This window comes from Dreissena polymorpha, chromosome 10, assembly GCF_020536995.1.
Source record: "Dreissena polymorpha isolate Duluth1 chromosome 10, UMN_Dpol_1.0, whole genome shotgun sequence".
Classification (NCBI taxonomy): domain Eukaryota; kingdom Metazoa; phylum Mollusca; class Bivalvia; order Myida; family Dreissenidae; genus Dreissena; species Dreissena polymorpha.
Genome location: NC_068364.1, coordinates 53,147,036 through 53,164,867, shown reverse-complemented (window position 1 = coordinate 53,164,867; position 17,832 = coordinate 53,147,036). Strand labels below are relative to the sequence as shown.

The 17,832-nt window shown below is 33.0% G+C and overlaps 1 protein-coding gene across 1 annotated transcript; it reads right to left on the bottom strand.

Annotated features, from left to right (window-relative positions):
• Nucleotides 1-2,011: 2,011 nt before the first annotated feature.
• Nucleotides 2,012-17,163, bottom strand: LOC127848147 (uncharacterized). The gene is made up of 3 exons (XM_052380449.1): nt 16,900-17,163; nt 3,209-3,735; nt 2,012-2,865 (listed from the first exon to the last, which is right to left on the bottom strand). Exons 2-3 carry the CDS (start codon nt 3,733-3,735, stop codon nt 2,766-2,768), a joined length of 627 nt encoding a protein of 208 aa, XP_052236409.1. The 5' UTR covers nt 16,900-17,163; the 3' UTR covers nt 2,012-2,765.
• Nucleotides 17,164-17,832: the final 669 nt, after the last annotated feature.

Sequence of the window (17,832 nt, the reverse complement as noted above, 5' to 3'; positions counted from 1 at the left end):
AATGCAATTATTTTAGATTATTCAAAATTGTATAGTAATAATAATATATGCACTACATAGCATAGGAAATATATTTTGAATTCCAATGTTGCGGGGAATAAATTCCTTCCTGATCTGTGAAGGAACCATGAAAACATATTGTTTCACATATTTAAACATTCGTTTGCACAACTAAAATATAATAACGAATGAAAATTTAATAACTCTGGATATCGATGCGTAGGTGATACTGATCTGTTGGGTACTGTTTTGATAAAAAAATATCTTTTCCATGATAAAGCGATTTTACAAGCATGTATCAATTACAAGATCCGTTAGATATTCTTGAGTTTTTATATAAAATAAGTATGCAAGACCCGTGTCTTGCATAAGATAATCACTTGAGCTACAATATAACTTTTAAAGTGGAAATATATTAAACACTAAGTACAATTTTATCAAACAAGATGAATTATCGATTTGTTCTCATTAAAAACAAGATAAATAGTCCCACCTAGTAATTAAAATGAAGAATAAAGTCACAGGTTCGTTGCCAAATGAAATCAAGGGAGCTAACAATAGACAACTGTGAGCGAAATAAAAAATTTGAAAATTCAGCTACATGTAGATTCAACAGATGCTACTTTGCATACACGTATGCTATATAAATCATTATGGATAGGGTAACGCTGGTTCCCATGACAACTGATTGATTTTTGTTCAATGAATTAATTTAAAAAAACACACCACTATTTGACATATTAGTTGTGACTACCCACATGTTTGTTCAAATGTCTTGCATTTTGTAATAATAAAGGCACAGTGGCTTGTTTAGTTTTACCTGTATGTCTATAGTCATTACAAGTGTCAGCTTTTTTCAGTTAACAATAATAACACACAACAAAGTAAACTAAATATTTGAATTTAACCAGTTGACTCGCAATATTGACAGTAATGCAATAAGAAAAATATTAAAACAATAAGGTGTTTCCTATACTTACATTTACAAATAAATGAATTGGTTTTAATTCTGAAAGTAGAAATTACCAGACTGAGTTTCGTTTAGACCAAATGGTTCAAATTAGCAATATTCACAGGCATTATTATAACAAATTGACAAAATGTACTGAAGATTATCGGCAAGCTAGTGAAAAATATAAAACCAAGATAAAATATATTTGTAAACATTTAAATATCAAAAAAGATTCATCCAACTAGGAAAACTCAATAACTAAGTATTTGAAAGTGTATAATAGGTAATTAAGGTAAGACATATTTTGAATTCATTTGTTGTCAAATACCAGTCTTCAATGACAAATTCAATTTTTTAACCCATTTATGCCTAATGAACTCTCCCATCCTTCGAAATTGGATCAATTTATTTCCAAAATTAGGGATGTCTAGTATATTTATTTCTATATTTAGAATATTTCTTACTGAAATTTCTTTAAGAAACAGCGCAGACCAAAATGAGACGCTGCATCATGCGGCTTCTCATCTGGGTCTACGCTGTTTGCCAAGGCTTTTTTCTAAACGCTAGGCATAAATGGGTTAACAAAGCTAGGCTAGATAAGTGTTTTGCAACACCCAATACTACATCATGATAAAAAGACACTCATTTAAACTAATATCCTTAAAAGATATTGGAAGTATGTCGGCCAAACTATTTTATCGTTGACTTTTTTCCGATGTCCAATTTTAATATTCAATTATATTAATAATTATATTTAATTATTAAATATACACAACATGAAAACATAGCAAAAATATTTATAAAAGATTCTCTCGTTTTTTACGTTAATTAAAATTCATGTTATAGAATATGATCAGATGTAAATGCTATGATTTCAACATAAATATTAAAGAAAAAAAATGCTCGAACAATCAACCAAGAAAACAAAACAAACAATGACGGTGCGCACAAAACATTAGAATCGGTCGGGTTGGTAAATAAAAACATTGTATACTTTTCGTGATTAGGGCAACGATAAACCATCTGTTTTTATATAATTCGAATCATGTAAGTTAAAAGGTGTGATAATCTTTATTTATTTTATGTATAACAAATGTGTTATATGTGTATTATGGTCTGTAAACTGTTCACGTTTCTGACTTATAAGCATATTGGTGCGCTCTCCTTGAATGATTCATTTGGAATGTCGTTTGTGTCGTGTCTATATGAGTCGCGTTCTGTGAAAACTGGGTTTAATGCATGGGCGTAAAGTGTCATCCCAGATTAGCCTGTGCAGTCCGCACAGGCTAATCAGGGACGATACTTTCTGCTTTAATGGTGTTTTTGAGTTTCAAGGAAGTCTTCCTTACCGAAAATCAACTTTAGGCGGAAAGTGTCGTCCCAGATTAGCCGCACATGCATTAAGACCAGTTTACTCAGAACACGACTCATATAAATAAACAATATAGTAAGATTTGAAGAGGATGATACGTCGGTACAAGTAACAAACGGATTGTCCTAAAGGCATAATGTAATTCATAGCTACTGCAACGTCCACATAAGGGCGATACAACAAAATGTTTATCTTAATTATTTAACATCCAGCTTTAAAAACATTTTGTATTTTCTAAAATATAGATCTACCATGAAAAACACACGCATTTCTCGTGTTTCTTTACTTTATATATTTACTAAGAACGTTAAATGATGGCAAATACAGAAACCATAGCTACTAGGGTAACGTTCTTGTACTAGACATATTGTTAAGCTTTGACATGCTTTCATTTGCGTTACACACTGCTGCTCATTGGTGGAACGCGTTTCCAAGGTAACGTCACTTCCATTTGTGAGCGGAAGAACGACTGAGTTCGTTGATGCGGTCAAACAGCTTGGATCGTTCATCGGCTGACGATGACCGTAGAAGTTCTTCAAGGCTTGGAGTAAAAAATAAAGTGCAATGTGTGAACATTCCAAGGTGTACCGACAGAAGTGATCTCGTATCATCAGGCTCAGTTAAACATAGTTAACATACGCAATAAAAGCGCAGAAACATATGTCATATGTAGAGCCAATTAACTACATGCAGTTAAATATTTACTTGGTGAGCTTATCACACAAAAATACTGTATATATATATATATATATAAATGCTATTTTACATATTATCATGAAACATATTCGTACTCCGACTATGTTTTAATAACACAATGGTGTTTTTCTTCAAATGCGCAGAATTAATTTAATTTAAATAACATATTTATATACTTATTGACGTACATTTTCGTGTTGGTGTCAACCAAATCAGAACCTTCCCTGGGGTACGCATATCGGTGATCGCTCTTTGGTGACCATGGTGTCTTGTCATATACATCGAGGCCCTCAGACTCGGCAGAATCGCTATCGGAAGGGACATAGCGAGTATCTTTTTGTTCGGACCAGTTTATAGCAAGGGGCAGGGCAGAATCGCTGTCAGAAGGGACGTTGCGATTATCCTTTTGTTCGGGCCAGTTTATAGCAAGAGGCAGTGAGTCTTGTAGTTGATCATCAAATCCTTTTTCATCATCCTTACTTTCTAATGTATCTAGTTCGTCCATATTGAGATCGTTTGTATCTCTGTATGGGTCATACTTGCTTAGTTCGGCACCACGTCCTCGCTTACCAAAGACGTGGGTGTAACCCCGTGCGTTGATCCCGTGGGTTCGCTTACCAAGCATGTGATGGAAGCTTCGTTTTGCCTCTGCGCTGTTTTCTACCAGAGCGCATATCAGCAATGCTGTTATTATGTACATTTCGGTTTTGTTCATCTGTAACAAAGCAAACACACCTATTTTAAAAAAAGATATTTTTACGTATTTAATCTTGGAGAACGGTTTGGTTAGAGACACTTATATCGTTTGAAACAACATAGCTCAGCATTTACCGTTTGTAATGGTGATCCCATGCAGTTTTTCTAATGTTTATTTATGTGCTTGCGTGAATGTATGCATTTTATTTGTTTGTGTTGTGTCGAAATGTAAGAAAATTCACACCAAATAAATTAGGAGTCTTTTGGTGGCAGATGATTCCTAATTGCTTTCTTGACTCGTGTTGTTCATATTTGTATGTTGAAATATAATTTTAAACAGTAATATGTGTATATCGTGTTATAGCATATATATATATATAGAAACATTATGCATCGAAAGATATCGCATGGCGCTTATTGTATACGGCCTGACATATGTGTCCTTGTTGTCTTATTTTAAAATTAAAAACTCACCCACACTATCCAATGTTACTACATACTATTAAAGAAGTATTATTATTGTCCAATTGCGGTATAGGTAAACTCAAATTTTTCACCGCGAATTATGACCTATGCCAAGGTGTTTAATAATAAAGTAGAAATACGTATACACCCTATCAAATAGTGTACATGTTCAATGTATTTTTGATGGAACTGATGCTCATATTTGTAAACATTTGTTAAATTGTGAATTAAACTAGTGATCATGTTAAAGGCGCCTTTTTCACAGATCTTAGCATGTATTCAAGTAAGTAATTTAATGCTTCATATTGATAAATGTAAACATTGGATGTAAAATGCTCCAGTTAAATAACCGATAATCTATATATATATATATATATTATTCACATAACAACTGAACTCTCCACATTATTTAATCGTTACGCGTTGCAACGCTTTATAATTTTCAGGTTTTTAACTCGGCAAAAGATGCATATAATTGATATTTTAGAGCATGGTAAATGTTCAGTATTACTGTTTCCTCACAAATATCGTAACTTAAACGAAAATTTGCGATTCTGAGACAACTTTTTTTCTTATTTTGTAAATGTACCGAAACGTGAAAAGGCCTCTTTTATAGGCAAACACCGTTGTTTGATTTTTTGCGCGTTTGATTATTCTATCGATATCACGAGATAATTAAATAGATCCCTATACAATCAAATAGATCGTGCTCAAGTGTTCTAGACGTGCAAATCTACCCTTAATATGTTCGATAATACTAATTGTTCCTCTCAAGAGCTATTATTAAATATCGATGTTTGTTTTCTGTACGAGAGAGTAGCCTTAACGTTTTGATTAATCATTGTACTATGGGCTCTTAATGAATGAAAACGAACCTGCATGGTCTTAGTAGGCAATCACCACCAACAGATACTTATAATAACACATTTTGATTCTAAGTCTAGAAATAGACTGATTGCGTTGGCCTTTTTAATGTGATATTTTAATATCGTTTGCATTGAAACAATAGTTTTCTTGTTTTCGTTATTGACACTAGGAAACATGTAAAACAAGAGTTTTAGCTAAATGACATATACAGTATGTTATATGTAAAAATTGCGTTTTAAATTGTGATGTTGATAGGTATTAGTGACAGTAAAATTGGTCATGAATAAATCTGAACCAAGTGTAAGGTTATTGAACTGTTTAGCCGGTTTTAAACACCAAGTGCTTTACTCTGTATTCATAGCCCAGTTTAATGTTACGGTGTTTTTGCCATATGTTCATCCGTCATCTCAAGTTATGATTATGTGTCAATTGCCTCAAACGAAAGACAATTAAGTGACGATAATCATGGTAACTTGTTGATGCAATTGCTGTCTTACATATTAAGTTTATATTTATGATTTATTTTCGTTTGCGATATGTGAATATAACGTATTTAAAATTAAATTATACCATATGCTAAATATTGTTTAGTTTGTTATTGGTTGTTATGTTTTTAAAAATATCTGCGATATTACGCTTTATATTAGCTGACTGCTGCGTTCCACTATGTATTTATGTGCATATGTTAGGGTGACATTTGCAGTATTTGAAGGTGTTTTAATATGTGATATATTCGGTAAACACAATACAGTACTCTTAAAAACCAAACTCATATGATATTTAAAGGGTCATATATCAATATGTGTCAAATAATTTGCAGATATCGCCTGTCGGAAATAAAAATGTAAACTTTGAGCATTTCGCAATCATTTGAGCCTTGTTCTGAGAAAACTGGGCTTAATGCATGCGCGTCAAGTGTCATCCCAGATTAGCCTGTGCAGTCCGCACATGCTAGTCAGGAACGACACTTTCTGCCTAAACTTGCTTTTTCGGAAAGGAGGGACTTCCTGGAAACTAAAAATACTATAAAAGCGGAAAATGTCGTCCCTGGGATGACACTTTACCTACATGCATTAAGCCTAGTTTTCTCAGAACGCGGCACATATGACTTTTTTTAATTCTCTTACTCTAGTTAATACAGTTGTGTCTGCCTGGATGAAAGCTTATCCCGCGCAAGGACAATAATAAAAAAGACCGAACAATGCTCACATCGATTTCGTGAAGGTTACGGTAAAGTGTCTGTTTGATTGACAGTAATTTTTAAAGTAAATCCGTTTAACCGTGGAGTATATTACTAGGCGGGTTTAAAAGTACTTTTTCGTGGGCGGTCCTATATCCCGATAATTGAATTCACCAATGTGATGAAAACAACGGTATGAAGTCATCAGAAGTTATTGTTTTATTGTTGGCTCTATTGGTTAACGTTCGTTATAAAAACGTTACATTCATCGAAGAATTATACTCCAGGTAAGTTACATAGTGCTGTTCTGTAATAAATACAGGAATGCATTTTAGCAATTATGCTTAAGTGAAATATATATATATATATATATATATTGATAGCTTTCAACAACCATCATACTGGAAAACATAAAACGTATTACTTAACAACCAAATAAAACCCGATGTGTGCGCCCTCTTCCATACGGAATTCCGGATCCGACTCTGTAGAAGTTTGATATACACCACCTCTGAAGATATTTAAGATTAAAATACCTATTAATCTGCGACTTTTGTTAAAACGTATTACTAAATTGTAATGTTCATATTTTGAAGCGATTGTGTTTGATGGACAGATGAGCAATGCATATCTAACATTCAGAAAGTCGCTACTCGGGTCATCCCATGCTGTAACAATGAATCGCATAAATCCGTTTGTTGAAATAGGCCGTTTGCATTGTGGGTTACAATTGCATGCCTCAGAGACAGATTAAGTTCAGTCTCTCTGTTTTAATGATTTCATTTAATGAAAGGTTAACACACCATTTTTATGATATACGTGTGGTACTATTGCTGTTTTCTATAGTCATAATTTTGTAAAATAAATATGAGTCGTGTTCTGAGAAAACTTGGCATAATGCATGCGCGTAAAGTGTCGTCCCAGATTCGCCTGTGCAGTCCGCACATGCTTATCAGGGACGACACTATCTGCCTAAATTGGATATACCGTTTAGAAATGGGAATAAAAATAGCTTCTGAAAAAAAATGTTACATCTAGTTGCATGTTGAACATGCGAACATGCCCATCCGTTTAACATGGACGAATAAAAGCGTTTCATAAAAGTACATTTGTAATATAAGACAAACCGTGTTTATTAATGTTAAATCTCTATTTTGCAAAATATTAAACATTTTAAATTAAAACAAAGAAGTATATTTCTAATTTCACCCAATTTTATCATCTATTCATCCGAATAGAGATATTATAATATACGTTTTATCCACCATTAGAAATTTCAATTAATATCTCCAGTTATCATTTATACATAATTAAGCAAAAGTGAACATTTGTTATTCGATAAATGAAGGCAAATACCCGGTATTGTGATTCACAAATAATTTAAGCGTGTGTATTGACGTTAAAATGTAGAACAAAGAATGTGTAATTTCAAAACATCATTAGAAGACTAGGAATGAAAATTCTAAAAAACAATGTGTTAATATGTTATACACCATAGATCTACTATCTGTGTTCACATCGTACAAACGTGTCAGGCACATTTTCTAATGAAGAGAAATTATGGTGGTTTGATGTGTTTCGAATGAAGTTAGTTGCATTTGTCTATTTAACGTAGGTTGTTATGTAGACTTTCTTTTGTGTTTTATATAATGAAGCTTTTTATGGCAAACAAAGAAACACGAAATCAATGTATGAACGATAGGATATCACTCTTTGCGATAATGATAAATATTGTCATCAGGAGTAATCAGGAGTAACGTTTGGTTAATATTACGTTGGTTTGCAATCCGTTTACTTTTACGATGCGATCTGCGTTCATTCATTGGAAAAAAACATTGAAATGACCAAATCATTATTGACAAAAGATCGTTGACATTAAATATTTGAGTTTAACAAGTTCCATATTGTGTCTCTGCTTACAAGTTCAATATTGGGTCTCTGCTTACAAGTTCAATATTGGGTCTCTGCTTACAAGTTCAATATTGGGTCTCTGCTAATGACTCGTAACGAAATCGCCCTTGAAACAAATACCCGATTGTTGCGCGGCTTTATTGAAGAATAAAGCCACAATTACAAATTAATCATTCCTCTCATTGTCAGACGAAATTGTCTGAAATAGCAATCATGAAAGATATTACCACTGTTTGTGAAAAGTTTACTCTCAGTCGTCGCTTCCGAACTAACCTTTTTTTACAAACACACCTATATTAAAAGTGAAACCAAGATTGAAAAGGAAATATTGTACAAAGACATACCGACATTTTCGATTTCTTTACGTGCAAAATACTAGTTATATTATGGAAAAACGTTCGAGTAAGCCCCTGTATAGCACAACTCTAAAGATTCAGTTTTTCGCTTATTGGGTTGAACACCCAACCACCTAGGTCACAAAGGCGGCTTAAAAAAGACCATTTTATTTTTTTGTGAATTGTGGTGCTCTATGTAATTGCAATGTCATGTTATCTGTCCATATTACTGTCTGCCATATAGAAAAAATACATGTAACACTTTTAATAATAAATAATTGTATGTATCATGCTATCTTATCGACGTATGTATTGTCGAAGGAGAAGATATACATTTTGTTTTATGTTCCATGTCGGTAGGAAAAATCGATGATACCAACAATAGCACGGTTATTATTTGTCATCTGATAGGGGTTTTCGATATTTATATGCTACAATTTGGCGTTAATATTTCGTTGTTATTTACACGGAACATGCAAGCTTCATCTGAGAGGTGATTATCAATGCCATTATACTCTTAAGTATAGTCTTGTCTTACACAAACATGTGAGCATTTTTACATACATCGGTTCCTAAATTGCTACCGCTGTGGGAAGACGATTTTTAGCTTGACTTTTCGAAGAAAAATGTGAGCTATACTACTCGCCCCGGCGTTGGTTAAAGTCTTTTATAAAGTCATATAACTTGAACACTTTCAAAGGTTATTATCTTCGAAAACTTCCTTATGGCAACAAGACAATTGTGTAGGTCAAGGTGCATAACTCTGTCAGCATTATTTTTAGAGTTATGCCCCTTTTTACTAAGCATTTCGGGTTATTTTTTATAAGTTCAATAATTTGAATAATATCAAAGATAATCAATTCAGACGCGGACTACTTCCTTATGGAGACACTTGTTTTGGTCTAGCTTGATAACTCTGTCAACACTATTTTTAAAGTTATGTCCCTTTTTATCTTAGAATATGGTGTTAAATTTCTAAAACTATAACACTATCAAATAAATTTAACTCAAACTTGGATTACTTGTTTATGGTAACAATACAATTGTGTAGGTCAAGGTGCATAACTCTGTCAGCGTTATTGTTAGAGTAATGTCACTTTTTAACTTACAGTTTCGGTTTAAAACTTTCATTAAGTTCAATAATTTAAATACTATCAAAGATAATCAATTTCGGACTTGGACGACTTCCTTATGTGGACAAGACATTTGTTTAGATCTAGCTGGATAACTCTGTCAACAATATTTTTAAAGTGCCCCTTTTTAACTTAGAATATGTTGTTATAATTTCTAAAACTTTAACACTATCAAAGATATTGAGCTAAAACTTGAAATATTTTTTACGGTAACATGGCACATATGACGTTCAATCTGCATAACTCTATCAGCACTATTATTAGAGTTATGTCCCTATTTTACTCAGAAATGTGGGTTAAATCTTCAGTTAAATTCAATAATTTGAATACTATCAAAGATAATCAATTCAGACAGAATTTATTGTCACTTATGCGAATAGCCAAATGCTGTCTTTCTTGATACTCCTTATGCTTCAAAATCAAGCATTTTTTACTCTATCAAGACTGATAAAAGTCGATCATGCTGTCCTACGGACAGCTCTTGTAAATATAACAGTCTCAAACGAGAGAATATGAGCCGCGTTCTGAGAAAACTGGGCATAATGCATGTGCGTTAAGTGTCATCCCAGATTAGCCTGTGCAGTTCGCACAGGCTAATCACGGACGACACTTTCCGCCTGAAATTGATTTTCGGCAAGGAGCGACTTACTTGAAACTAAAAATACCATAAAAGCGGAAAGTGTCGTCCCTGATTAGCCTGTGCGAACTGCACAGGCTAATCTGGGACGACACTTTACGCACATGTATAAAGCCCAATTTTCACAGAACAAGACATATTGAGTCAATATGACAAACAAGATCGTTCTAAATGTACTACTTATTTCTGTAATGGAAGTTGAATAATGGTTTACGAACAAACATAAACTTCCATTCCCCAATTTGAGAACTTAATAGGCGTATTGTAAATATTGGTTAAATTTTGGCATCTGCAAATATCATTTGTTCACTCACAACGCAATACATCATGTCAAAATCTAATGCTAAAAACGATAATTGTTAACGAAATAGTTTCTATATATTTCGGTTACAAACAAACTATATCTTTGCAATGTGATCATGTTGTTCATACTCTCGTTCAATTCATGAATACTTTATATTGATTAGCTATTTTGTTTTTTTCGAAGTGTGTTTGTTTATTCCGCGCCTGAGGCTAAAATATGTGTTGACCCGGAGTGTGTTCAGTCAATCCTTCCGAGTAAACTTAATGAACGCGAGAAAATTCAGAAGAATTATGAATTGAAACTGCAATATCCAGCTATTTAGTAGTTACTGGAATATTGCTTATTTTGATGGCGTCTTGTGATGTGAGGGCTGGGGAGTCTGGAGTACCCTGTGGAAACTCCATCGTTCCGATATGATTGCCATCAAACTACGAAACAAAAACACATGCTTCCGCGAACATGGATTGGACGCGGGTCGCCTATGTGAGAACGTCAAACACACACACACACATGCACACAAACAAATCATTGTCCTTACACTATGCTTGTTTGTATAAGAATGCACTCAAAATGCCTTATAACTTATAAACATAGACTAAGTAGTACGTGTAAATCATTTGACCACAAACCATTTAAATTGGAATCTTGAATATTTTACAACATATAAATCCGTACAGTGAATCCAAAATGGATGATGTAAACTGTCAAAGTGCTAACATTATTTAGAAGTGTATGTTAATGAAAGATCTATATGTGTTGGACTGTAGGTTCGATATGCGTCACATATTTAAATTTAACGACATCCATGCAACCAAAACTAAAAGCATAATGTCAAAAAAGTAAACACAAATTACCTGAACGGATATTCACGTATAAAACACTTTAAGGCTTTAAAGCCAAATAACGTCGAGCAATAGCAAATGAATGTTTTGTTTTGTATTGATTTGAATAAAATAAAAGATTTCGAAATCCTCAATATGTTAACGTTAATGTAAGAGTAAAGCGTTATTGTTAATATTGACAAATGGATGGACATAAAACGTGATTAAATATTTATGAAAAGCAAGTAGAATATTTAATAATCAAACCGATTTAAAGCAATCGGAAATGGGAACAGGTCGATGAAACAGACGTAAAACCTTGTAAAGTACAGGATATATAACAAAGTAATTTATATCTGATAGGCGCCAACATTTGGTTATTCTTTTGTTCAGTAAAATGTTGCAGAGACTATTAGAAGAAAAATATCTGGACAAATGTGTAATCAATCAAAATGAAAAACAATATCAAAGAAAACAATTGAAACACGTAACACGTCTTTTACATCGCTCCGCATCAAATGCAATTCTCTGTAATGTAATAGGCAAGTTGGACAACTGTAATTATGGTTGTATTTTTTTTTAAACAATCTTAAATCTTCTGGTGCGTAAATGTTGAATTTTGTTTACGAAATAACATCAGGTTACTTTATGTTTATATGACACATTTATGTCCAATGTTTACTCTATATACTGCAATGGTTGTCTCTTGTTAAAAATTATATTCCTACGCCATATTCTTATTATTACACACGAAGATCAGCTCGAAAACGCAAACATCCCTCGGTAATGAATTTACCTCGGTAATGCATTTTATGCTATCAAATAAAACAACTTTGGGGTTGAAATTACAAGGTCTGACTTAATTTAGATGTGACCTGTCATTACAACCACACTCGATGCCATTCAAAGGCGTGGATTCGTTTGTGAAAAATCTGCATTTTCAGATTAAAACAATTGTATACTTCACTCACACCAGCAATTTATAAAACTTTTCATTGCATAAGGTCATGTATTTATGGCAAGTGACAAAATTCAAAACAGTCAAATAAGGCCCACAAACATTGGATAAAACACAAAAGCAAACTCACTTGGAATAACACGAAAAGCTTATCTACAAATATATGTTTAAGGCGCATATAATGGATTCGAAATCCTGAAATCAATTTTATGAATTATTATGTGTATGAATACCCTGTATTCAACTTTATAAGTTGTGTACCTTACAAATTACTAACACTTGCAGCACAAATATAACAAAGAAACTACAAAGACGATACACAGCGCTTATCTCAAGCAATCATTGAACTATAAGTACAAACGATTTTTTTATTGCATTTACAATCTTTTGAAAATAAATGTAAATATTTTACATAAAGAATGATTTATAAATCACTCCACAATTTAGCAGTAGCCTATTGTACAAATATGAATAAATTTAGCCAATACAAAAGATTACCTTTGGTGAAATTTATTCGGATAAAGAAAGCCAAGAACACATACCTTTGCTAAATATTACCCAAAACTAAACTACAACGTGAACCTGTTTATCTTATCTTTTATCATTTAAAAGTGAAATGCTGGATAAGAGTTATTCGTTTGAATACAATATGCTACTATTTCACAAGGCTTGATGTAGTTACTTTGTAACACAAACTTATCTTAAAGTACGTGCATCATAGCAATTACGCCTGTATAAGCCCATAATGCACTGCAAATAGCCGAGCCATAAACGTGTGTGGGTATTGTTTATTTAATACAAACACAAAAGCAAACTCACTTAGATAACACGAAAAGCTTGTCTACAAATAAATGTTTCAGGCGCATATAATGGATTCGAAATCCTGAAATCAATTTTATGAATTATTATGTGTATGACTACCATATATTCAACTTTATAAGTTGTGTACCTTAAAGATAACCAACACTTGCAGCACAAATATAACAAACAAACTACAAAGACGATACACAGCGCTTATCTCAAGCAATCATTGAACTATAAGTAAAAACCAATTTTTATTGCATTTACCATCTTTTGATAATAAATGTAAATATTTCACATAAATAAGGATTTATATATCACTCCACAGTTAAGCGTAACAATCATATTACATTTTCTAACGAACACAAAGAAATATTAAGAACGATACAAAATAGTGATATGCGTTATAAGTTTAAACAAATACTAAACGTTTCAGATTTTTTTCTATTTAAGATATGGCATAGTAATTACAACTTAAGTTTTTTAGATAATCAATTCATATTATTATAATTATTGGTTTTATTTAAACCGCTACAAACACAAACCGACGTGAATAATATTTGCCGTGTAAATTGCAAAGGATTGACTTTTGCTGTATAAAAAGGATTTAATTTGATACGTGGTTAGGTAGAAAATATGTTACAGTGTTGGTTAATGAATATTTTTACAAACGTAATCATTCATTGAATATGATTGTATGTCATCCATCCGTTTTATTATTTATTTACAACTATCATTAACAACGTTCATCCATTCAGGCATGTGAACACGATGGAAAAAAATCAATACTTGACAAAATGATGGTTTACTGCTGTGCTACATGTTTTTATCAACTTCGCAAGACATTTTTATTCCAATTTTTTTTTTGCTTTTAGTTAAGGTAGGGTCATTCTTTTCAATTTAATGTATTATCTTAAGATTTCTATAAGAGACGTTCTCGTTTACGGTAAATGTATGTGCACAAACGTTAACCTGTTTGTTATGATTGGAATGACACTTCTCTTCTAACGATTCCAGCGGTATAGATTTTCATTAACCCATTGTTGAACAGAAAACATTGACCTATTTTCATCTACTTGTTTATAAATAAGTAAATCTGATTGGTAAGAACAAACATTGTTTCAAAACTATATTGATTTATCACTTATTAATCGCATGTATAACAAGGCATCTTGTTATTTCAGTTTAACACAAACTTATCATAAAGTACGTGTATCATAGCAATTACGCCTTTATATGCCCATAATGCACTGCACATAGCCGAGTCATGAACGTGTTTGGGTATTTTTTATTTCATAAAAATGATCCTTGTTCTAAGAAAGCTGGGCGTAAAGTGTCGTCCCAGATTAGCCTGTGCAGTCCGGTAAAAAAGAAACTTCCTTAAAACGAAAAATATTATTAAAGCGGAAAGTGTCGTCCCTGATTAGCCTATGCGGACTGCACAGGCTAATCTGGGACTACATTTTAAGCACATTTTTATGCCCGATTTTCTTAGACCACGACTCAAATGGAAAAAAGGTAAACATGCATCTGCATCCACAGGAATAACAAAGTGTTAGGACACGCATTTTCGCATATATAACAATCCTATCAACGCCATAATTGACGTACTTGGTGTTGCTCTATTCCTACGTGCGTAAACGGTTAAAACGCAAGCATCGCAATGATCTGGAATCAGAAGAACAAGACCCGATAATGTATGGAGATAAATGTGCGTCATGGGACCGGTAAACAAGGCCCTTCATTGTGACTTGCTGGAAAGAATCGACCTTCACTTCCAAGAGAGTTTCGAGCCAAATGGTACCGATATCGGTTAAAACGTGTATAATAGCTGAGTATGACATGTTTATCTTTTTTTTTCAAAAAGTAAAATATTGAGCTACACTACATATATACAGAAAAACGTGTGATGTAAAAAAATGCATGTTATCAAAATTTCAAACTGAAAACGGTGGTTTGTGCACAGTAACTATATAAACAAATATATATATATATATATATATATATATATATATATATATATATATATATACATGGTAGTCAACAGATAATATAGAAATATATTTGGTCAAGGCAAGGCTTGTAATTAATCGTGAAATGGATGGTTTGCCACTATATATAAGCAGACACCTGACTAAGTTTCTTGTAAATCTGAAAACTACACCGGAGCAGCAAAACAAAAGAGAAAAACAATACTTAATTTACATTGAGCATTTTTAACACGAGTTGCAGTTTAAATTGTCATTATTCACGTTATAGATATATGCTGAAGAATAATTGTTCTCAATAATTATAAAAAAGAACTATAACAACGAGAAGCAAGAAAACGTGTTACGTATACAACATAGAACATACATTATTTAAATGGTAACGAAATAATAAAGTATGTCTCTTCGTAGGTAAAATGACACTAATGGCATAGCTCCCCAACATAAACGACAACTGTCCTTGAAACAGAAATATTATATAAGGACTATTAACTATTTTTCCAAAGATATTTGTTGTGAATTAACAACAATGACCGCGTATACAACAGAAAAGTGCTATAAAAAGAGAATGTTAGTATCAGGTTCATGATTGCATGCACTATTCAAGATATATGTACTTTTAATACGCATCTTTCACATGGTTCACGTTTCAGGTTGTTTGAGCCTTGTTCTGTGAAAACCGGGCATAATGCATGTGCGTAAAGTGTCGTCCCAGATTAGCCTGTGCAGTTTGCACAGGCTAATCAGGAACGACACTTTCCGGCTCAACTTGATTGTCGGAAAGGAGGGACTTCCTTGAAACTAAAAATACCATAAAAGCGGAAGGTGTCGTCTCTGATTAGCCTGTGCGGACTGCACATGCTAATCTGGGACGACACTTAACGCACATGCATTAAGCTCAGTTTTCTCAGAACACGACTTATTTTATTTAAAAGTAAAAGTAGCGGTGAATTTTACTTGGCACATCGATGTTTTTATTTGTTATATTTTTCCCTTTTTCTTCAGTCTCACTTTCGTGACGTCATTCTACTGATAAGCTAGCTTTCCGCATACAGTTCGCAAGTTAAGGTACCTTGTTGTTGTTTTTATAAATTATTATTGCTAGCGCGCGTTCATTGCGCTGCTTAAGGGATTTGGTAACTTAATTATTGCATATCCCGTTCAAAATCAGATTTAGGGACTTACGTTTAATCTGTCAGTATTCCGATGAATTTATTTAAGGAAATATTGCTAAACCAAAAAGAAATTTAATGAATACCCAAGTCAAAGTGGATGTATATTAAATTTTGAAAACATAACAACAACAAACAAACTTATAACCCCAACTATTTAAACTTCCTTCTTTAAACAAATACACATATATTTATATTTAAATATATTTAAATTGTTATTGAAAAAAATACCTTCTTTAAACAAACTTATGTACAAATGCATTTGATAATACTATACATTAACCGCATATGGAACAAAATTAACAGTGCGTGTATGCATAGGAACTTCAAGTACTCAGTATTGGCTTGCTGTGATTTATATAAATAAATGATAAAACGCACATATTTGCCATTCGAATAATTAACACAATTTACACCGGTAATATATATAATTAGACATCCTGCATTGCTTATGTGTGCTACAGTCAGTCACCAAGTTTTTAATAGTAAGAAGATTATAGTTAAATATTCATAAATTACTTTTGATATATATATATATATAACCAATTATACTTTAACAACTGCCATAATAATTAAACGAAGGCTGCAAATCCTACTGATCGTTTACTTACATTGGTGTATTCCTGTTAAAATATTTGCGATATGTCCCTTCTCCTTTGCCGCAACAGACACGCCGTTACAAAAGACTGCTATTGAAATATCAACGGTCCTTAGCAGTCACTAGTTCTCGCCTCGCAGCTCGCATTTAAAACATCTCCAATGACAATGAACTGAAAATGAACGCCAAGTCAATCGAATGTCGATTCCAAATTAAAACTTGAATCAAAATCAGATGAACCGTTAATAACCAATAAAACATTCAGTCAACGGAGGCCGGCCTGTAACACCTCCGGATTGACAGAGTGTGTACCAATACCATAACGTCTCGCATCAATCGTAATATGTGCGACTTCTCCCGCAACTAACACGTAGAATACAATTTAATATTACTGGTTTATTTATATTGACGTATTTGTAAAGTCAACTTTAGTATAATACATTTGTTCAATGACGGCGTTATCAATACTTGCAGATACATTTAGTTGAAATAACTATGACACCCGACCTCGTACGTTATAGGGACATACTCACGGACTGGCATAAATATCAAGAGTGTTACATACATACACAATTACATCGCGTTTATAACCAAACATATTTATCACACAAAAAATGATAAGCGGCTTCATTCCATCAAAATAGCGTTTTCGCGACGGCCTTATTCGGCATGAATTATGTCCAATATGGACCAAAAATGACGGTACACAAGCACAATGTTTTTCTTCAATATATGGGCCGCGCTCTGTGAAAAGGGGGTTTAATGCATGTGCGTAGTGCCGTCCCAGATTAGCCTGTGCAGTCTGCAGACGATCTAAATCCACTTTTCACAGAGCACGGCACATATACACTAAACATATTATTTATATTCGACAATAAAATGTTTATATTTTACAAGATGAACATAAATAAGCGTCAATACACGTTGTATAAATTCCATTGTTTCA